We start from the raw sequence: 23,284 nt of genomic DNA on the forward strand, positions 1-23,284 counted from the left end.
GTTGAGTGGGTGATTTGGGTAATGAAGTACTATGAAAGTTCTCAAGTGTTTCCAATCATAAGAACTACTATATATTTGAGACTTTAAAAAAAAGGTTACGTTGTATATATACTTTTCTTATTAAGGTTGTGGTTAAGGTTTATTTGCTAATTATTAATTAACTTTTGATCCACTTGTTGCTAATCTATGTCCACTACTTTATTAGAGATTATTTTTTCATTTATTATATTTACTATATTTTATTATTAATAAAACATAAGAAAATTGNTTTTTTCGCAACTAGTACGACACATTCTAACAAAGCGATATAAAAAAAGTGGATTCATTCAACAGAAACATCTATAGAGAATAATATACTCGTATAAGAATATATAAAATGGAAATACACATACATGTATCTACATATGTTAAATAGGGGGGTGGGGGGGGGGATGGTTAGGTGTTGAGTGGGTGATTTGGGTAATGAAGTACTATGAAAGTTCTTAAGTGTTTCCAATCATAAGAACTACTATATATTTGAAACTTAAAAAAAAGGTTGTATATATACTTTTCTTATTAAGGTTGTGGTTAAGGTTTATTTGCTAATTATTAATCAACTTTTGATCCACTTGTTGCTAATCTATGTCCACTACTTTATTAGAGATTATTTTTTCATTTATTATATTTACTATATTATATTATTAATAAAACATAAGAAAATTGACTAGTAACATTTTTGTATCGAAAAAGTGATTCCAAATCTCATAGGTAGCAACTTGCAACCGCAAACTTGCATTTTCTTCAATTAATTATATAATTAGAGTCTATACCCCCACCTAATTAATATATTAATTAATTAAGATTACTATTTTTATTCCATTATTGTTAATTAATCTATTATATATTTATTGAGACGTCTCTTTGGTGCAATAGCAAATCCACAGTTTGGATAAGTACTAACAAGAGAAAAAAACAATATATTAACCAAAGAATATAATCATATATATTAAGGTTTCATGCAATTTTTAAAAGAATTTAAATTTTATATATTGATAATATATAATTATCGGGTTAATTTATAAATGATCACTTAATTAGTATCATTTTACAGTAGTAAAATTATTAAATAATTTTTTTGTAATGATATAATCACTTATTGTATTTAAGTGTTGTGAAAGTTACTAAACTATTTAAACCTAAGTATCATAAAATTTTCTACATTACCTTTTCAATTAATTCTTTTTAAGTGTTCAGTAAAATTTCCAAGAGGTTTTTTCTAGTAAAATTATCTTCTTATTTATGTATCTTAATAAGCGTATAAAAAGAAAAAATAATCAACTAATATGGAACGGAGAGAGTACCGTGCTTAATGTTAAACGTGTACGACGGTGTGATCTAGAGTTAGGTTTTTTTGTGTTCAATTCTTGTTACTGGTCTAATCCTCCTAGAAATAACAATTAACATCCATTATCAAACTTTCATTAATTAATTAATTGTTTTTTAAAAGTACCACTTCAAGGAATCTTCTGTCTTTTTCCTTGATTAAGAAAAGAAAATTTGTACATGCTAAAATTAGTGGTTAAGTATAGAATAAAATGGTTATTGAGAATTTGCTTTTCATTGGTGAAAGAAATAATTTATTTAGGATAATTCTAGACTTACGTGAATTAGTCGAGAACTTGAGTAAATTTGATAAAAAAAAATTACCTTTTTCAAAATCATCTCATATTAGAACTTACGATTTGATTAATTCAAATTTAAATTTACGACAAAAAACTCATTTATTCAAAAGAAATTAATTTGAATATGGTACAAACTTAATTTATTTGATGATAAGATGTGAGATTAAAGACAACTTTCACTATTAGAATCAAAGTTCTGATAATTGCAACATAAAAAAACCAAATAATTTTCTAATCCAAATGCACCAAATTAAATTTTATAAGCTAAAGTTTTTGTGCAAATTATATCAAATCCATTGAAGTGATTGATGTTATCTGGATCATAGCATTACCAAAGTTGAACCAACAACATTTTTTTTTTAATTGATGTAATAAAAAGGAAACAAGACACTTGTTATAAAGCATATTTCCACAAAAAAAGGCGTTGATAAAAAATTGTTAAAGGGTTATTCAAAAATATTTTTTTCATTTCAATTTATTTATCTATTTTTTATTTGACACAAAAAAATTTAAAAAGAAATCTTAAATCTTATGATCTTAAACTAATTAAAGATATATAGAATGTACTAAAATATCTTATAATCTTATCGTATTAAACATGCCACGTGGAAAGTTAGAATTAAAGAGTTGTCACTACCGAAAACATAGGCTTTTGCCATTGTGAATCAATGAGAAATTTTGTGTTACAAAACATAATTTTCCCATCGAACCAGCTTTAAAAAATGCACAATGAAAAACAAATTCTCATTGAAATACTGAGAAGTTTCCTAAATTTTGTGTGAAAAAAAACTACTATTGTTTCCACAGATTCAATCAAATTAAATATATGTAGAAATAGCTAAAAAAAACATTTGCTATTGAGAAATTTCAATGAAAAATAATATTTTTTTAGTAGTGCACCAAAAGAGAAGAGAAATATTCTTTTTGAATTAAAATGAAAAGTAAGACAAATCAAAATATAGATCGAATTATTTTTTAATATTAGTTATGATATTTGTTATGGCAGTAACCAGTTTGTCTCACGTTGATTAGTTTAGAACTAGTAGAACTTAACGGTGACGTTTTTATAACTAATTATTTATTATTATATAATTAAGAAGATAAGTTCATGATAATATTTAACAGCCACTTTTTAATTTAAAGAATAATGAAATTAGTGAGTGTTTTTTTCTTTTTTAATATAGATGTGTACTTTATAGTTGGGAAATCATGAAAAACGTACAGATGTTTGAGTCAATTTGTTTATTAATTCTTTTTTTTAAAAAAATAACAAAAAGATAAATATAAGGAATAAAAGTATTTTTCTATAGTAACAAATATTAGAAAACAAAATGATTAGTAGGTTTAAGGAATATTGTATTTTTTAAAAGACAGTTTTTTGAATATATTAGAACATGCCATTAACACCAAGTTTCAACCCCCATAGAGAAAAAAAAAAAGTGCTATTGTACTCTAGTTACAATATTCCTATCATTCGGGGAAGCACTCTCTACTAAGGATTTTTTTTTATATTCAGGATTTTATGCAACATGAGTTCAAAATAATCGAGCTCAAAATTTCAATGAAAAATAATATTTTTTTTAGTAGTGCACCAAAAGAGAAGAGAAATATTCTTTCTGGATTAAAATGAAAAGTAAAACAAACAAATTGAAATAGGCTGAATGTTTTTTTTTTTTTACTATTAGTTATGATATCTGTTATGGGAGTAACCAGTTTGTCTCACGTTGATTAGTTTAGAACTAGTAGAACTTAACTGTGACGTTTTTATAACTAATTATTATTATATAATTAAGAAGATAAGTTCATGATAATATTTAACCGTCACTTTTCAATTTAAAGAATAATGCATTTAGTGAGTGTATTTTTTTCCTTTTAATATAGATGTGTACCTTATATTTGGGAAATCATGAAAAACGTACAGATGTTTGAGTCAATTTGTTTATTAATTCTTTTTTTTTTTTAAAAGGAAGATAAATATGAGAAATGAAAGTATTTTTCTATAGTAACAAATATTAGAAAACAAAATGATTAGTAAGCTTAAGGAATAATGTATTTTAAAAAAAGAATTATATATATTTTTTAAAAGACATTTTTTTTTAATATATTACAACATGCCATTAACACCAAGTTTTCACCCCCATAGAGAAAAAAAAAGTGCTATTGTACTCTAATTACAATATTCCTATCATTCGGGGAAGCACTCCCTACTAAGGAATTTTTTTTTCATATTCAAGATCCTATGCAACACGAGTTCAAAATAATCGATCTCTAATGCGGATACTGGACACCGGATAAAAAATAAAAAAGAATTCCTATCACTAGAACACTTTAACCTAATTCAAAAAGATGTAATGGATGACAAAACATAGGAAAGAAAAAGAAGAGGACAACTTTGAAGGATAAAGGACAGAAAATGACAATACATATAGTACCCCTTCCTTCTTTAATATTCTTTTTCTAGCAATTAATTTATCAATTATTGCTTTTGTTTAGGAGTCAATCAAACAATAAAGGAACAAAGAAATTAAAGAAAAAAAAGAAGAAGAAGGATTTAGACTTTGAAGAGCAAAAGGATGACCAACTTGTTACAACTACGCAAGGAGGGAGAGTCAACGATGTACAGAAGCAGATTCAAGATTTAAATTTGATAAATTGTGTGGTGATTTAAGTTCATGATGATGCGTATTGTCCGCTTTGGGTTTAACATTGCACAAATTTGTATTTTAAGGTTATGTTATATATATCGAGCTTAAAGAATACCTATATCATGAAAACTTGAGTTATACCTCACTTCCCTCTCTTATTTTTGATGCGAAATTCGTCGAAGATGTAAGTGAGTAATTTGAATCTAATACTGTTAATAAGAATTATATATTTATAGATATCATTACTAAAATAGTTTAGAATTTTTGTTACACATCAAATATTTGATTATTGGAAATATTTTCAATGGACTTTCCGATAGAAACGAACGAAGAAAATTTCCATTATTTTTAGTAGTGATAGTAAATCTATCACGTATATCAAAAATTTCCACGACTCTTTTTTTTCAATCTAATAATCAATACTCATATTGAAAATTAACTAAATCTGAATTCACACAAAAAAAATTTCACATAAAAATAACACTCCCTAACAGCTCATTATACGTAGCTTATGAATTTAAAACATATATACTTAGACAAGTATGCATACCTTAGTCCTTATTAGCTTATACAAATCTCAAAATTATAAATTTAAAATTCTCATTTCACCCAATAAATAAGTCCCATAGGAAATAAACTAGTTATATAGCTTTTGTTTGACCAACATGTGTCTCCACTTTCTCATATCCACTCAAATAACTGCAACATATTTTTCTCTTTATAAATTTTTATATTCTATCCTCACAAAATGTCATAAATGAACTTTGATTGGCTAAAATAGGATAAGATCGTCATTATTTTTCTATATTCCAATCATCAACTTTATTTATTTTTTATATTTTAATAGTTAATCATGTCCTTACAATTTCCATTCAATTTGTACTTGATATTCACTAATTATATATTGCAGTATTAAAATATTTATTATTTGTAGAGTTTGATTTGATTATTATAATTATTGGTGTTTTATGCGTTTAGAATAATACCTTGCTTTAATTTCATTCGTCCGCATGTTAAACTTGCTTACGTACTCTTAATCCACTTCTATTGGGATAATTAATTTATTAATTTGTTCTTAAAACACCTAACTAACTGTTGATAATGTTAATTAATTTATGACCAGAGAAACTATGTACAATATTTTTTTTTAGATATCAATTATTAATCTTGGTCTTCGTGGTGGACAAGATGAGATAAGTGAGGTTGAGATGATTCAGATATGAACAGATTACAGATGCATAGATGTTCTCGTAAGGAGGTGTGAGAAGTTAGCTATGGTGAGTCGTCTGAGGAGAGGTAGAGGTAACTTGAAGAAGTATTGAGAAACATAGACATCATGACACATATGCTATATATCGAGGACATGACAATGCCTAGAAAAATATGGATAGTCGATAGTTCGGATGGAAGGTTAGTACGTAGGTAGAGTGTTGTCTAGTTTAATTTTCTTTATCAGTAATATTATTACGGAAAAGGGTAAAAAAATACCCTTAAACTATCCGAAATAGCTCATATTTACCCTTAAACTATATTTCGGCTCAAAACTACCCTTCCCGTCAAACTATTGGGTCAAAAGTGTCCTTCTTATTAACGGAAGCTGTTAAATGCCATGTGGATGCCATATTGCACGCCAATAGGGTTCCACTACCACATAGACTAAACGAAAAAGGGTAAAAAAAATCTTAAACTATCTGAAATAGCTCATATTTAGCCTTAAACTATATTTCGGCTTAAAATTACCCTTTCCGTCAAACTATTGGGTCAAAAGTACCCTTCTTATTAACGAAAGTTGTTAGATGCCATGTGGATGCCACATTACATGCCAATAGGGTTCCACTGCCACATAGACTAAATCCCTAAATCCTAATTACTCTCTCNCCCCCCCCCCCCCCCCCCCCCCCACCTTATTTCATTATTTTCCAGAAACGATTTCACCCATTCTCCCTCATTTCGCGGCAAGGGTTTCACAGTTTTCTTCGTGGCTGGTTTCAAAGTGGATATTCGTGGTTGTAGGTTAGTAAATCTTTTTTCTTATTTTATTATGTTTACGATTTCAAAGCATGATAGTTAGGATTTCATAGCTTTTCCCTTATTTCGCGGAAGTGGATATTCGTGGTTGTAGGTTAGTTAGTCTTTTTTCTTATTTTATTATGTTTACAACTTCAAAGCATAATAGTTAGGATTTCACAACTTTTCCCTCATTTCGCAGCTAGGGTTTCATAGCTTTCTTCGGGGTTGGGTTTCAAAGTGGATATTCGTGGTTGTAAACATAATAAAATAAGAAGAAAGATTTACTAACCTACAACCACGAGTATCCACTTTAAAATCCAGCGACGAAGAAAATTATGAAATCCTAGCCGCGAAATGAGGGAGAAGGGGTGAAATCGTTTTTGGAAAATAATGAAATGAGGGGAAAAAAGAGTAATTAAGATTAGGGATTTAGTCTATGTGGCAGTACAACCCTATTGGCGTGCAATGTAGCATCCATGTGGCATTTAGCAACTTCTGTTAATAATAAGGGCACTTTTGACCCAATAGTTTGACGGAAAGGGTAGTTTTGAGCCAAAATATAGTTTAAGGGTAAATATGATCTCTTTCGGATAGTTTAAGGGTATTTTTGACCCTTTTCCTTTTAGTCTATGTGGCAGTGGAACCCTATTGGCGTGCAATGTGGCATCCACATGGCATTTAACAACTTCCGTTAATAAAAAGGGCACTTTTGACCCAATAGTTTGACTGGAAGGGTAATTTTGAGCCGAAATATAGTTTAAGGTAAATATAAGTTATTTCGGATAGTTTAAGGGTATTTTTGACTACTATTATCTTGTTCTTTTATTATTTATCTGTTTTTTCTTCTGTTTTAGTTATCGTATTATTCGTTATTGTTTTCTCTACTATTTTTATTATGACTACTTCTCTCATGTATTTTCGTTTGATACCTGATTTGATATGTTTAATTACTTGAGCCGGAGATCTGTAGGAAACAATCTGTATTTTTATAAGATAGAATAAAATTGCGTACACATTATTTCATTTATGAAATTATATTGATTATGTCGTTATTATTGTTGTGTTATGTGTCAATAGTTTTGGTCACTTATCTTTTATTTTAAAAGTGTAGATGACATCGCCAAATTGATAATGATATTTTGTTGATAAAAATATGCTACAATTGACACGAAAAAGTTATTTGCTTAATTAGAAGCAAAAAGGTAAAAAAAAAAACCATTTTTTTACTCACTAAATTCATGTCCAAAGCAAACCAAAACCTCTTTTGCAACAAATAAACAAATGTATACAAAAAAACAAATTGAACAATGAAACAGAAGTTTTTCTTTCTTCCTTTCTATCCATTCAATGCTTTTTCTTTAGTTTTGAGAAAGTTGTTCTTTGCTTTATGATAACTGGTGGCCTGATTAGTATGGTTATTAACATGTTATAATGTAACGGTCCAATTCGCTAATGATATTGTCTACTTTGGAGCTAGGTCTACATAGTTTTAAAAATGTATCATTAGGGTGTAAAACGTTTCTGTGTTTTGTAAATATAAGACTTCTTATTCTAAGTTGGGGCATATACACCCCTCTTATGGACACATCGAACCCACCATCCTCGTTGAGGTTTGCCCCACCGCATGAGATTTGTCTAGATTCAGCAATTCTGATATCATTTGTAATGATCCAACCCGCTAATGATATTGTCTACTCTGAACCAGTGGCGGAGGCAGGAATTCTATCAAGGGGGTTCAAATAAAAAAAATGTTGTCGCTTGGAATCGAACCCGTGACCCAAAGCTCACATAGGCTGAATCCTGACCCCCATAAACTACTGAGCTACTCCTTTGACATATGCTCAGGGGGTTCAATTTTAAATATATACACGTACACAAAAAAAAATTGATCTTATATATATAGTGTAATTTTTTTTCCGAGGGGGGTCGGATGACCCCCCTGGACACACTATAGATCCGCCCCTGCTCTGAACCTAGGCCCGCATGACTTTAAAATGCGTTACTAGAATAAGACTTGCTTACTTATCAGTTATATACTCAACATATTTACTGATGAGTGAGAGTAGCTCAGATGATAAGCATCCCTCTCTTCCAATGCAAAGATTGTGAGTTCGAATCACCAAAGAACAAAAGGTGGAAGCTCCTAGAAAGTTTTTAATAAAAAACATATTTCCTGTTTGTCACAAATTCTAGCATATTTCTTATATAAATAGAGATAAACATACACATATTTTAATTAATTAAATGTTAAATGTGTATAAATTCATACTGAGTATATTAGAAGGACAAGAAATAAGAATTTGTCAATAATGAGGGAGTAAAAACTATTATCCCTAACTTGAATCCTGATGTATTTATCACTAACACCAAGACAAATGTTGATGGAATGATTCTTAATCAATGCACATTAATGGTAATTAATTGCTTGTTTTCTTTAATTAATTGGTTCATTAAACTTTTCGACATCATCACATTTATCTGAAAACAATTGGACCTCATGATGTTTCTATAGCTAATGATCTCACTTATGATAATATTGTTGAAAATTAGTACATCTTAAAGAATGATTAGTTAGAGAGGACTCTTAATCATTATATTTTTTTATACACATACTTTTTAAATTACAATTTAACCTCTGAAATGTTATCAACATGAATTGTGATGAGATGGTTCAGAATCCCTCTATCGTAACCAAAGGTGGAAAAACTCATGTTGAGAGTGCCACACCGATATGTGAGTCCTCCAATATATGCACAAATTAAGATTCAATAAAATCTATAATGATATCGAACCTCGAGTGAAAAATCTCGAAAGAAAACCTTTGAAATCTTTATTGTAAGTGCTTTATATACACTTACCTTCATCTTTGATATCTTTGAGTGACCTAACACCAAACTAAATAAAGTCAGCACAAAGTACATGCCAATCAAAGCTTTAATTAATGCCTCCATTAGTAACTTACAATTTGTCAATAATTTATAGAAGATGTTAGAATGGATTTTGTTCAATTTACTCTCAAAAAATAGGGAAAATGCATAAGTACCACCCCAATCTATGCCCGAAATCTCAGAGACACACTTATACTATACTAAGGTCCTATTACCCCCTTGAACTTATTTTATAAATAATTTTCTACCCCTTTTTGGCCTACGTGGCACTATCCTTGAAAAAATTGTCAACACACGCTGGACACACAAGATAGTGCCACGTAGGCCAAAAAGGGTAAAAAATTATTTATAAAATAAGTTCAAGGGGGTAATAGGACCTTAGTATAGTATAAGTGTGTCTCTGAGATTTCGGACATAGGTTGGGGGGTTACTTATGCATTTTCCCCAAAAGATATGGTGTAATTCATGGAAAACATGTAGAAAATAGTTTTTTTTCCTACCCTGGTGTTTGATATATATTGAGATATAATTATATTTATATTCATTTTGAAAAATCTCATATTAGAAGGGGGAGGTGGCGTTAAATCAATTCCAAGGGTAATTTAGTATCTAATAAAGCTCAAATATCAAATTTATGAATGCGTACTTATCACTTCACTGGAAACACACTTTATAATCTCCAACAACCCATAGCATATTTTTCCTTCCTCATATTTTTTCCATGTTCCCCACTTCTATTTATGCATTTCTCCACTAATATAATGTTTAATTTATTTGTTATTGTGGCCTTGTGGGTGGTGAGGTAGGTTAAATACACGCCAATCGAGGTAAATGGAAGTACACAAACAAAAACGGATTCAGAAGTTGAAGTTTTTGAATTTTTATATATATTGATTGTACATAAATATATAATAATCATTATTGGATTTATAATAAATATTTATAAATATTTAATGAATTTTTTAATACAAAAACAGAGTTTAAGCAAACACTACTGAGTTTTTGTGAATCATAAGCAAAGCTCTGAATCCGCCGTTGTTAAGAAAGTATATAAGCTAGTGAAAAATATCGATAAATTTTTTATTTAATATATAGACAAAGTTTAGATAAAAGCTATCAAATTTTCGTGAATTCATACGCAAAGCTCTGAATATCCACCACGGTTAAGAAGGTATATAAGATAATGAAAAATATATATGCGTACCAATGTTCACATCAAATTAATTATATTAACTTATGATGATTTAAATGATTCTACATGATAAGAATATATATATTACTAAGTAAAAAATATCATGTCCCCTTTTAATTTCCACTGTTCGATTTGCCATTTGGATGTACTTGGTGATGGTTGTTGCATGCAACTTCTTCCCTCACAAATCAATTGCCCTACTTGTCTATTTAATCAGACGCGGATTCAAGATTTAAAAACTATGAAAGACAAACACACATTAATTAGTTAAATTTTGTAGAATTATATATGTACCAATGATAAATTTAAATAAGATGATATGGACTTGACAAAGTTGACCGCATAGTTTGAAGGTAATGAGTGCCGCTATACACATATATACATAATTTTTTTACTTGAGCAGAAATTTTATTAGAATTATTCCTTCTAGACTTCACTCGTAAAACTATATTGAGTGTATATTGTTGTTATTGTTAAAAGTCCTCTGAAGAACTTGACAATTTTTTTTGACATTTAGTTGTACCATATTGTGTGCTTTAATTTGTCTCCACTTTCTCATCCCACTAAACCAACTCCAACATATGTTTTTAGATTATTATTTTTTCAATTAGTATGGTAGTTTTCATCACCTCATTGTTTACTAATTGTAGACTATCTCCTTTTTTTTTTCTTTCTCTCAATGTTCGATATTCGTAGTTGACACTAAAAACACTTCCAACATTGTCTATACATTAAATAAATCGTCACAACTTACGATCACTTCAATCATCAAAAATAAATCATCGAACATTCATCACAACTTACGATCCGAGTCAAAGCGAGTGATGCTTGTTATCCTTAAGTATAGGTTTTGATTTTGAGTCCTGAGTGAAATTCTCTTAAAGAGTATTTTTCATATAAATAACTTTATACATGCAAATTCAAATCAATCAGGCTCCACGTTATCGGATACTAGATGAAAATAAAGGGAAAAAACCATTTAATTAACAAGGGAGATGTTCTCCAAGAAAAATAAAATAAAATGCTACATATCACATGTTAGTTCATCATGAGAGATTAAAAATGGGAAACTTATGGCCCAATACCTTTGCTCATCTGCTTAATAAAATGTATACTCATTATGTATATAGGTAGTGTATATTATATACCATATATATAATCGAAGTGTATATTTTGACCATAATAGTAAACTAGATGGCTAATATATTTACGTAAATTTTCCATAAAAAATATGATTTTAAGTTTTCTTGTGAACTTTTAATTTTTTATTTGTTGAAGAAGAGAGATGAGCTAGGTAGGGAGGGAGACAGAGTCTACGCAGAAGATATTAGGTTCGTCTGAAAAGTCATGTTTCATTGTAGCTCCGCCCTTGTGAATAGGTCAACTGTACGATGACTAGAAACAAAACACAAGGTTTATCCATTTTGTGTACGTAAAAGAGTCTTCATAATAAAACTAGAATCACATAGTTTACATGATAACAACAAAAACAACTTTAGTACGTACAATTAAATAAGCTTGAAGGAATACCTCAGTAGGAAAAAATAATCTATTTTTTTAATTATTAAAGATTAGGGATGGTAATTGGGCGTGTAGGTCAAATTTGGATGGGTCATAATGAGTTAAGACAACAATCGGGTTAAGAGTCAACCAGGGCCGACTCAATAAGATTGGGGGCTTAAAGCGAAATTTAAGGGAGGGGCCCTAATATTTTTTTTTTCATCATATATACTTTTATTTAAAATCTACTTTTCTAGCTTTTTTAGATGCGAAATCATTAGTTACTGTTTTATAATTGATTTGTTTTAATAAGATTTAATCAATGTTAGTTTCGAAAAACTTCTTTCGGCTGTGGCAACGGTTAGAGAAACTGTTAACATTATTCTATAAGCAATATGTGTAGAAAGAGAATCAAGTCTTTTATTTGATTGCGTATTTTCATTAGATAATTATCTTCTACATGTATTATTTCTCTTAACACTTTCAATTCAAAAAATAAATCTAAGCCATCAATAACATAATAACTATTATGTGTTAAAGATCAAGTTTAAGACAATGATTTTTAAATTCTCATCATCTAGTGATCTCAATTTACCACTAAATAAGAAAAAAAAAAACTATTTTCATATGCTTCATTGGTTCAAATCTATTTTGAAGTGAAAAAAATAGCTTAATCTACTCTCTCTCTCTATCTATCTATCTATATATATATAGTTTCAAGGGACTTTGTGATTTCGTTATCAATATTTTCATCAAATTGTTTCTTACGAAATTCAAGTTCTACATTTATTTCATATGCAATTTCCTTATGCCTTAGTAGAAATCATAGCACTCATAGTACATATAATTTTTTTTAAAAAAATAACATTCATAAGTAATTTTTTTTAAAAAAAATGGGGGCTCCCAAAAATATGGGACCCCAAGCGATTGCTTTAGTGGCCTAGGGGTTAAGACGTCCCTGGAGTCAACCCAACTCAAATTTGCTTGGGTCAAAATGGGTTAGGTAATGGTCAAGACCCAATCCAACCCAATTTTTACTAAGCTTAATTTGTTTTACTTGTTCTTTTAAAATATTTTAGTACTTAATATAATTATTTTTTTTCTTTATTATGGCTATATATAACATATCAAATTAAAAGTTTTTTAAAAATATTTTGACAACATTTTTCATAAGTCAATTCAGGTTACATATCAACCCAATTTTAATGGGTTGAAATGGATTGAACTCATAAATAGGCGGGTCAGTAACCCGCCGAAACATAAACGAGTTGAACGAATTGAACGGGTTGGGTTTAATTTTTTCACTCCAATTAAAGACAAAATTATTGATGTGCATCTCCAATCTGTCGCTAAATTACTTATAGCTAACATAATTTTTATGATAATATGGATTATCAACGAACTATTTTGCTTGGCTACAAATTTTGTCTAATCATCGACTCTTTTAGAAGTGAATTACCACAAAACATCTAAGAACTAATTTTAGATCTACATTGCACTAGATGTGCCACACTTTTTAATGAAAATGTTTTCCTTTGTATCGAACAAATTCTATACATATATCATCTAAATTGCTCAGACTCTTCAAAAATATTATCACACTTGTGTCGAATCCTTCAAAAATATATTTGTTTAAGGATCCGACACACACCTGTCAAAAGTGTTAAAGAGTTTGAACAACTATAATTTCATTCCCCTCCCCTCCCCTACCCCTCTAGCCTAGCTCGGCCCAAGCAAGGCCCAAAAAACCCATGCCTTTCTTGATCGGATCAACCCATATTGAAAAAGTCCAAATACTAACATGAAATAGTACTAATAAGCAAAAGGAATAGCCTAAGAAAAGGCAACAACAGCAGCAGGGAAGAGGCATAGAAATCCAATAAACCACATATATATAACATTTGCAGGAAGGAACATCCCCATGGCTACGATGATCGCGCAAGCAGCTACTACGCCACCTGTTTTCCCAGCAACGACAGACGCAGCAGCCACCTGTTTCGTTTTCTTGTTCTTCTTACTCAACCACATCCCGAGAAAAGTGGCAATAAATCCAACAGCATTAGCTGCCACCACAAAATTTAGTCCTCGAAGAGGCCTCGAGGACGATNNTCAGCCAAAATTTCTCAATCGAATTTGTAAATTCCTCCCATTTTATCTTCAATTGCCCAGAAATTAATTCACATAAACTTTTTCTTTTCTTCCTTACTAAGTTTCCTCCCCAATTATCCATATATTCAACCAAAATATCTTCTTAGGCCCAGATATTAATGCTTTTCCTTTCCTTGCAATTGCCCAGAAATCAATTCACATTCCTCTGTGTGAACTCAATTAATTTTCGGCGCTACTTTTATATAAATTTGGGTTACGGTAAGCACCAAATCATGTTACATCAATATTGACATTCAACTATGAAACCAAAAGATGATGTACTTGTGTTATTGCTGTCGTCAGTCGATGAAGATCGACTAACGACAGCTAAAATTGTTAAAATCACTTCTGGTTTAGCAACACTCATGCCTTTTCTTCCTTACGAATACATAGGACAAGATCGATTTCCTGTATTTATTCGGACAGGAAATCGATCTTTTTTCCATGTATTCGTAGTTTTTCTTATGATATCATTTGCTACTTCTTTCAGTGCATTGTATTTGCTCAGGAAATACCCAAAGGCTGCTAAGTTCTGCAAAAACTTCTCCATCACTAGCTTGGTTTCCGCAATGGCTTTTGCAACATTTTGCTTTTCTAGAGACTCGAAATTTATTATTTGTGTTAGGACCTAAAATAAGCAGATGTAACGCGGAAGCTAGCAAAGCAAAACTCGAAAGACCACAAGTAAGAAGACAAACGAGAAACACATCAAAAGAGACAGATTTAACATGGTTCGGTCAATCGACCTACGTCCACAAAGGAGATGAGCAATCCACTATAAATATGAGAGTACAAAATATAGAGAGAAACAACCTCAACCAATTCACCTATTTATGGTAAGAAATTCAGGGCAAATAAAACCCAACAATTTGTACGTACGTACGTGGTCTAAGTGAAAGTTACTGAATTTCTACGAAGTTTTAGTAGCTTGTTTTCTCCTTAATTGTAATATATATATAAAAAAAATTAGTATTTTACTGAATTCATATGGAGTTGTCGTAATACCTTTTCAAGTATTATCTTTGTTGTGGATGATTCGTTTTTCGTTTCAATGTATATGGACAATATCGTTGTGATCAATTAACCGACTTGGCCGGGAAATGTTCTTGCATGTATCATTGGCTCGGATAGTCCTGCTTTTATAATGTTTTAGTAACTTTTTAATGGCGTTTTTAATTATGTGCAATAATTGCACTATTGAGTAATGGGAAGTGGGCTAGTTCTCGAAAATGCTCTGCTCGTAAGTTCCTTTGTCGTTGGAGTTTGTTATTATGAGCGTTATGAATTGAAAGAGAAAAAATTGTAGAGATTTGAAGATGTAAAGATTGAGGCAAAGTCTATACTTATACATTGAAGTATTACTTTAATTCATATTTGTTTTATATCTTTCCTATTGTGTAGCAATAATTAACTTTTTATTGCAATAGAACTTTATAATTGTGAAATTTATAATTTTGCGTTACTTTCAGTTGTATGAAGCTATTTATGATTACAATATAACTATATAAAAGTGAGGAAAAGCATATGTAATTTGATATAAATTCAATAACATTATTTATGACTGTGCGAAGCACAACTACATTTACTAATATTGGCATAATAAATCTAAATATAGCTTTAACTCATAAATAGGCAGGTCAGGATGGATTAAACGGATTGGGTTTGATTTTCTCACTCCTATTAAAGACAAAATTATTGATGTGCATCTCCAATCTGTCACTAAATTACTTATAGCTAACATAATTTTACGATAATATGGATTATCAACGAACTATTTTGCTTGGCTACAAATTTTGTCTAATCATTGACTCTTTTAGAAGTGAATTACCACAAAACATCTAAGAACTAATTTTAGATCTACATTGCACAAGATGTGCCACACTTTTTAATGAAAATGTTTTCCTTTGTATCTAACAAATTCTATATATATCATCTAAGTTGTTCAAACTCTCCAAAAATGTTGCCACACTCGTGTCGGATCCTTCAAAAATACACTTTTTAAGAATCCGACACATACCTGTCAACATTGTTAAAGAATCTGAACAACTACTATTTCATTCCCCCTCCTTCCCCTACCCCTCTAGCCTAGCTCGGCCCGAGCAAGGCCCAAAAGCCCCATGCCTTTCTTGATCGGACCAACCCATATTGAAAAAGTCCAAATACTAATATGAAATGGTACTAATAAGCAAAAGGAATAGCCTAAGAAAAAGCAACAACAACAGCAGGGAAGAGGCATAGAAATCCAATAAACCACATATATATAACATTTGCAGGAAGGAACATCCCCATGGCTACAATGATCGCGCAAGCAGCTGCTACGCCACCTGTTTTCCCAGCAACGACGGACGCAGCAGCCACCTGTTTCCTTTTCTTGCTCTTCTTACTCAACCACATCCCGAGAAAAGTGGCAATAAATCCAACAGCATTAGCTGCCACCACAAAATTTAGTCCTCGAAGAGGCCTCGAGGACAATGTGGTGGCAGTTGTTGTTGATACATAAGCCATTAGGGAAACAGCTGCCTGCCCTGTTATTCCAAGTGTGATTTCCATCAATCTCGTTGAGAATTCTCTCGACGAGTGAGAAATCACAATCTTATTAGTTGTTGGCAATGTATTTGTGAAATTCATAGCAATTGTCTCCTCATCGATCAATATTCGTATCTCCTCAACAAGATGATTATTCGTAGTTCCACCTTGTAGAACATTAATGCTCTCTTCATAGACTTCATAAATTGAGTTATTCTCGACACTGAACGAATGATTTTGAAAAATATCACCTTCAAAAGATGGACTTTCGAGTGTTGACATGATTAAATTTGATGAAAAAAAAATGAATTTGTTTTTATTATTGAAAAATTCTCAATAATTTATGGGTATATATACGGTCAAGGAAGCTGGAACCACATGAATAATTGTCTTCTACGCGTGTAGCTTCTTGGATTTTACTGTAAATTTCTCAAAAGTCATACCCTACTCCTTTGCTTGGTTTCCTCTTTCTTTTTTTGGTTTCCCGCTGGGAAATCTCTTGGTAAAACGTTCTGTAACAAAGGCGACTCTGTACCAGAGACTCGAATCCGAGACCTCTTGGTTGAGGATGAAAGAGTCCACACCAAAGAGTATTTTTTAACCCATTAAATAACAATAAAAATATTTTTAAAGGAACCAAACTATTAATCACACCAAAGAAATTTCCCACACCAAACTATTAACTTAGAACGTTTAGGGAAAACTACACAAATTAAACCTTTAAGGCAAAGTATTTACTCAATTTGGACCCAACTCGATATATTTATCCTTATTGGACCCACAACCCAAACTATTTATTTGATTGTCCCCCTTGTTATATTCACTGGTACTATCCAAGTATATATATATATACACTGTGATGATATGTATATACTCTGATAGTATCAAGCAATAATTCAACAGTTTTTTCACGGAAACACAGTCTCTTCCTCCTTATATACTCTGATGATATCAAGGAGTAACTAAATAATGTTTTCATTGGAGCACTGCCTCTTCCTCGAGTAATTAAAAATAGAGGGGTATGAAAGTAAGGTAGTTGCTCGTAAATTGTTGAGAATATAATCAAATAATAAAAGTATGTTCTCCCTAGCAGCTTAAACTTTTAAATAAGACGGTCACACACTTCAACATATATGTTGAATAGTTTCCCTTTTTTGGGTGCAGGTATTCTTTTCCAAGGAAATTGCTTTGCAATTGTCCATAAATTCAGCCAAAATTTCTCAATCGAATTTGTAAATTCCTCCCATTTTCTTTGCAATTGCCCAGAAATTCATTCACATAATTTTTTTTCTTTCCTTGGATTTTACTGTAAATTTCTCAAAAGTCAACTAAAAATACTCTACTCCTTTGCTTGGTTTCCTCTTTTTTTTTTTTTGTGGTTTCACGCTGGGAAATCTCCAGTAATTGCTCGGTAACAAAGACGATTTTGTACTCAAGGAGACTCGAACCTGAGACCTCTTGGTTGAGGATGAAAGAGTCCACACCAAAGAGTATTTTTTGACTCATTAAATAACAATAAAGATACTTTTAAAGGAACCAAACTATTAATCACACCAAAGAAATTTCCCGCACCAAACTATTAACCGAGAACATTTAGGGAAAACTACACAAATTGAACGTACTCAAATTGGACCCAACTCAATGTATTTACCCTGATTGGACCCACAATCCAAACTATTTATTTGATTGTCCCCCTTGTTATATTCACTATACTCTCATAGTATCAAGCATTAATTGAGCAGTTTTTTCACTGAAACACAGTCTCTTCCTCCTTATATACTCTGATGATATTAAGGAGTAACTGAATAATGTTTTCATTGGAGCATTGCTTCTTCCTCTAGTAGTTAGGGGTATGAAAGTAAGTAGACGCTTGTAAATTCCTCCCATTTTCTCTGCAATTGCCCATAAATTCAGCCAAAATTTCTCAATCGAATTTGTAAATTCCTCCCATTTTCTCTGCAATTGTCCAGAAATTCATTCACATAAATTTATTTCTTTTCTTCCTTCCTAAGTTTCCTCCCCAATTATCCATAAATTCAACCAAAATATCTTCTTAGGCCCAGCTATTAATGCTTTTCTTCTTTCCTTGCAATTGCCCAGAAATCAATTCACATTTCTGTGTGAACTCAATTAATTTTCGGCGCTACTTATATATAATTTGAGTTACGTAATTAAGCACCATATCATTTTACATCACAATTTGCATTCAACTATGAAACCAAAAGATGACGTACCTATGTTATTGCTGTCGTCAGTCGATGAAGATCGACTAACACCAGCAAAAATTGTTACAATTACTTCTGGTTTAGCAACACTCATGCCTTTTCTTCCTTACAAATACATAGGACAAGATCGATTTCCTGCATTTATTCGGACAGGAAATCGATCTTTTTTCCATTTATTCGTAGTTTTTCTTATGATATCTTTTTCTACTTCCTTCAGTGCATTGTATTTGATCAGGAAATACCCAAAGGCAGCTAGGTTCTGCAAAAACTTCTCCATCACTAGCTTGGTTTCCGCAATGGTTTTTGCAACATTTTGCTTTTTCTAGAGACTCGAAATTTATTATTTGTACGTACGTATGTGGTTTAAGTTAAAGTTATTGAATTTCTACAAAGTTTTAGTAGCTTTTTTCTTCTTGATTGTAATAATATATAAATATACTAGTAAAGAGAGCTCAGGCGCTGCCCGAGCCTAACATTAATAAAGTTATATTGTTACTCTCTCCGTCCCATATTAGATGAGAATCTTACTAAAAATATTTTTTTCATATTATTTGAGCACTTATTAAATTAGGATAGAATTAATTAATTCTTTTCCATTTTACTCCTACAATTAATATGACCATTCCTATGTTGTATGTGTATTTTTTGTAACTCATTTCAATGTGCATTGATATAAACAAAAGGCAAAATGGTGAAGTCTTCCAATGTATTAATGATTTCTTAATCACCGTGTAAAGTTGGAAGTGCCCATCTAATATGGGACGGAGGGAGTATAGTTTATGTATTGTTATAAAATTAGTAAAGATTGTTATAATATATTTTGCTCATAAGTGAGCTAATATAGAAACTTATTTGTCATTTGTCTTTTTAATTTCAATAGATATGGACGATATGGTTGTGATCAATTAACTTTTCATTCATATTTGTTTTATATTTTTCCTATTGTGTACCAATAGATAGAACTTTATAATTGTGAAATTTATAATTTTGCGTGAAGCTATTTCTAGTTACAATATAACTATATAAAAGTGAGAAAAAGCATATGTAATGTGATATAAATCCAATAACATTATTTATGACTGTGCGAAGCACAAATACATTTACCAATACTGGCATAATAAATCTAAATAGCTTTAACAAAGTAATTAAGAAGAATCTTCTAAAGTTATTACTTTGCGACCGAAGTTAATTTTTTCTTGATCTATCACATGACATCCCGCTGAACCAAAATGTACACAACATTTACACATTCCCTTAAAACATGTTAGATATCCAACTTCGCATAAATTGGAACAATCCTTAATCGAAGAACATTGTTGTCCCATCACAACATCTGAGGATCAAAAAAAAAAAATTAGCACCTTGCACAAAAATTGTAATTGTTGGTTAATTCATGAGAAATTAAAAATTATTGTATGATTTAAGACAGATCTAGAGTTAGTGTGTTCTAAATTGGTGGGTTATAATTTAACAATTATAATAAAATGTTATGATAAATTAAATATAAAAAAAATCGAGTAACGTTCATAAAAAAAAAAATAAAGAAAGACTAACCAGATGAAAAGATTAAACAAGTGACTAGCAAAGACACAATCAACAAAGCCTTCTCCATATCAACTAAACTTTATTAAGCAAAGTAGTATATTTTTTGCTCTCAAGTGTTTCTTAATGTGACAATATGTATAGGACCATGTTCATTAAATACATGATATATTTCTAGTACATAGATAATATTGATATTATTACGAGCCCGTTTGGGTTGACTTGAAAAAAAATAGTTTTATAGTCAAAAATAAAAAGTCAAACTAAAATGACTTTTTAGTCAAACTTACTTTTGGTTTTTGACTTATTTTAAGTCATTTTTTACCTTGTCAAACACTTTCTAACTTATTTTAAGTCAATTTTTGACTTATTTTAAGTTATTTTTTATATCAAACACTTTCAAAAGTCAAAAATTGACTTAAAAGTGGATTTGACCAATTTTTAAGTCAATTGAAACACTCTCTATATTCATTTATGAGTTTTGTTTTTGTTTTCTTAATCTTAAATTTGTTTTCCTTCTTTCTTATGTGTAATGTTGTAATTATGATTGATTTGACTTATTTAAGTTGGAAAGAATCTCTCACTCCACCTTCCTCTCATTTGTCTGTTTGTCACGATTTAAATGATCCTGAATGACACTCACACTAATATCTTTTGGGAGAATTATTAAAGCTCAACCAACAATTAACAATTATAAAATTCAATTAAATCTTTATAAATAAACAATGCTCTTATTAACTCTCCAAAAATGTTGCCACACTCGTGTCGGATCTTTCAAAAATACATTTTTTTTAAGGATCCAACACACACCTGTCAACATTATTAAAGAACAACTACTATTTCATTCCCCTCCCCTCCCCTACCCCTCTAGCCTAGCTCGGCCCGAGCAAGGCCCAAAAGCCCCATGCCTTTCTTGATCGGACTAACCCATATTGAAAAGGACAAATTACTTAACTACACTCCTTTACTTACCTTAATATCCATTTATCCCTACTTATTTCAAAAAATTCAAAAATCCCTCATTTACCTATGTATCCTGCATGTATCCCGTGCACAACGCTATGTATCCCGCTATGTGAAATGTATCAAACACTATGTATTCTGTGCACAACGCTATGTATCCCGTGCACAACGCTATGTATCCCGCATGTATCCCGTGCACAACGCTGTGTATCCTGCAAACATCATTTTTAAGGGATTTTTTAGAAAACTAAAAGGGATAGGATGTTATTTAGTATTTATAATATGTGGTTCCTATAATTTATACAATTGAAAAAGTCCAAATGCTAACATGAAATAGTACTAATAAGCAAAAGGAATAGCTTAAGCAAAAGCAACAACAGCAGCAGGGAAGAGGCATAGAAAGCCAATAAACCATATAGATATAACATTTGCAGGAAGGAACATCCCCATGGCAACGATGATCGCGCAAGCAGTTGCTACGACACCTGTTTTCCCAGCAACGACAGACGCAGCAGCCACCTGTTTCGTTTTCTTGTTCTTCTTACTCAACCACATCCCGAGAAAAGTGGCAATAAATCCAACAGCATTACCTGCCACCACTAAATTTAGTCCTCGAAGAGAACTCGAGGACGATGTGGTGGTAGTTGTTGTTGATACATAAGCCATTAGGGAAACACCTGCCTGCCCTGTTATTCCAAGTGTGATTTCCATCAATCTCGTTGAGAATTCTCTCGACGAGTGAGAAATCACAATCTTATTAGTTGTTGGCAATGTATTTGTGAAATTCATCTCAATTGTCTCCTCATCGATCAATATTCGTATCTCCTCAACAAGATGATTATTCGTAGTTCCACCTTGTAGAACATTAATTCTCTCTTCATAGACTTCATAAATCGGATTATTCTTAACACTGAACGAATGATTTTGAAAAATATAACCTTCAAAAGATGGACTTTCGAGTGTTGACATGATTAAATTTGATGAAAAAAAATGAATTAGTTTTTATTATTGAAGAATTCTCAATAATTTATGGGTGATTTTGGGTACAGGTATTCTTTTCCAAGGTAATTTCTTTGCATTTGTCCATAAATTCAGCCAAAATTTCTCAATCGAATTTGTAAATTCCTCCCATTTTCTCTGCAATTGCCCAGAAATTAATTCACATTCCTCTGTGTGAACTCAATTAATTTTCGGCGCTACTTTTATATAAATTTGGGTTACGGTAAGCACCATATCATTTTACATCAATATTTACATTCAACTATGAAACCAAAAGATGATGTACTTGTGTTATTGCTGTCGTCAGTCGATGAAGATTGACTAACGACAGCTAAAATTGTTACAATCACTTCTGGTTTAGCAACACTCATGCCTTTTCTTCTTTACAAATACATAGGACAAGATCGATTTCCTGTATTTATTCGTACAGGAAATCGATCTTTTTTCCATGTATTCATAGTTTTTCTGATGATATCTTTTTCTACTTCCTTCAGTGCATTGTATTTGCTCAGGAAATACCCAAAGGCAGCTAAGTTCTGCAAAAACTTCTCAATCACTAGCTTGGTGTCCGCCATGGCTTTTGCATCATTTTGCTTTTTCTAGATTCGAAATTTGTTATTTGTACGTATGTAACGTCCGTTATTTATGTTAAAGTTACTGAACTCATATGAAGTTTTCATAGCTTATTTTCTTCTTGATTGTAATAATAATAATATATATATATAAAAAAAATTAGTATTTTACTGAATTCATATGAAGTTATCGTAATACCTTTTCAAGTATTATCTTTGTTGTGGATGGTTAATTTGTTTTGTATTTCAATTTATATGGATGATATCGTTGTGATCAATTAATGAGACTTGGCCGGAAAGTGTTTTTGCCTGTATCATTGGCTCGGATAGTCCCATTTTTATAATGATTGAAGATTGAAGCGAAGACAATGAAGTAATTTATTGCTTTTAGCGATATAACTTCATTTACGAAG

General features: G+C 31.0%; 1 protein-coding gene and 1 pseudogene across 1 annotated transcript; both read right to left on the reverse strand.

Moving 5' to 3' along the window:
• LOC125868921 (F-box protein At3g07870-like) overlaps positions 1 to 13,924 on the reverse strand; it is a 20,657-nt pseudogene extending 6,733 nt beyond the window's left edge.
• Positions 13,925 to 16,168: 2,244 nt separating this feature from the next.
• Positions 16,169 to 22,282, reverse strand: LOC125866970 (uncharacterized). The gene is made up of 2 exons (XM_049547368.1): positions 21,786 to 22,282; positions 16,169 to 16,368 (listed from the first exon to the last, which is right to left on the reverse strand). The coding sequence occupies exons 1-2, from the start codon at positions 22,267 to 22,269 to the stop codon at positions 16,244 to 16,246; spliced, it is 609 nt and encodes a 202-aa protein (XP_049403325.1). The 5' UTR covers positions 22,270 to 22,282; the 3' UTR covers positions 16,169 to 16,243.
• Between the last annotated feature and the right edge of the window lie 1,002 nt (positions 22,283 to 23,284).

Source organism: Solanum stenotomum, chromosome 6 (assembly GCF_019186545.1).
Source record: "Solanum stenotomum isolate F172 chromosome 6, ASM1918654v1, whole genome shotgun sequence".
NCBI classification, from domain to species: domain Eukaryota; kingdom Viridiplantae; phylum Streptophyta; class Magnoliopsida; order Solanales; family Solanaceae; genus Solanum; species Solanum stenotomum.

What these genes read in the sequence shown, in the direction of transcription:
- LOC125866970 (XM_049547368.1), bottom strand. Translation starts at nt 22,269, where the DNA reads ATGTCAACACTCGAAAGTCCATCTTTTGAAGGTTATATTTTTCAAAAT. An exon ending in TGTCGTTGCTGGGAAAACAG is followed by an intron (nt 16,369 to 21,785) that starts GTGTCGTAGCAA and finishes CTGGGAAAACAG; the next exon opens with GTGGCGTAGCAGCTGCTTGC.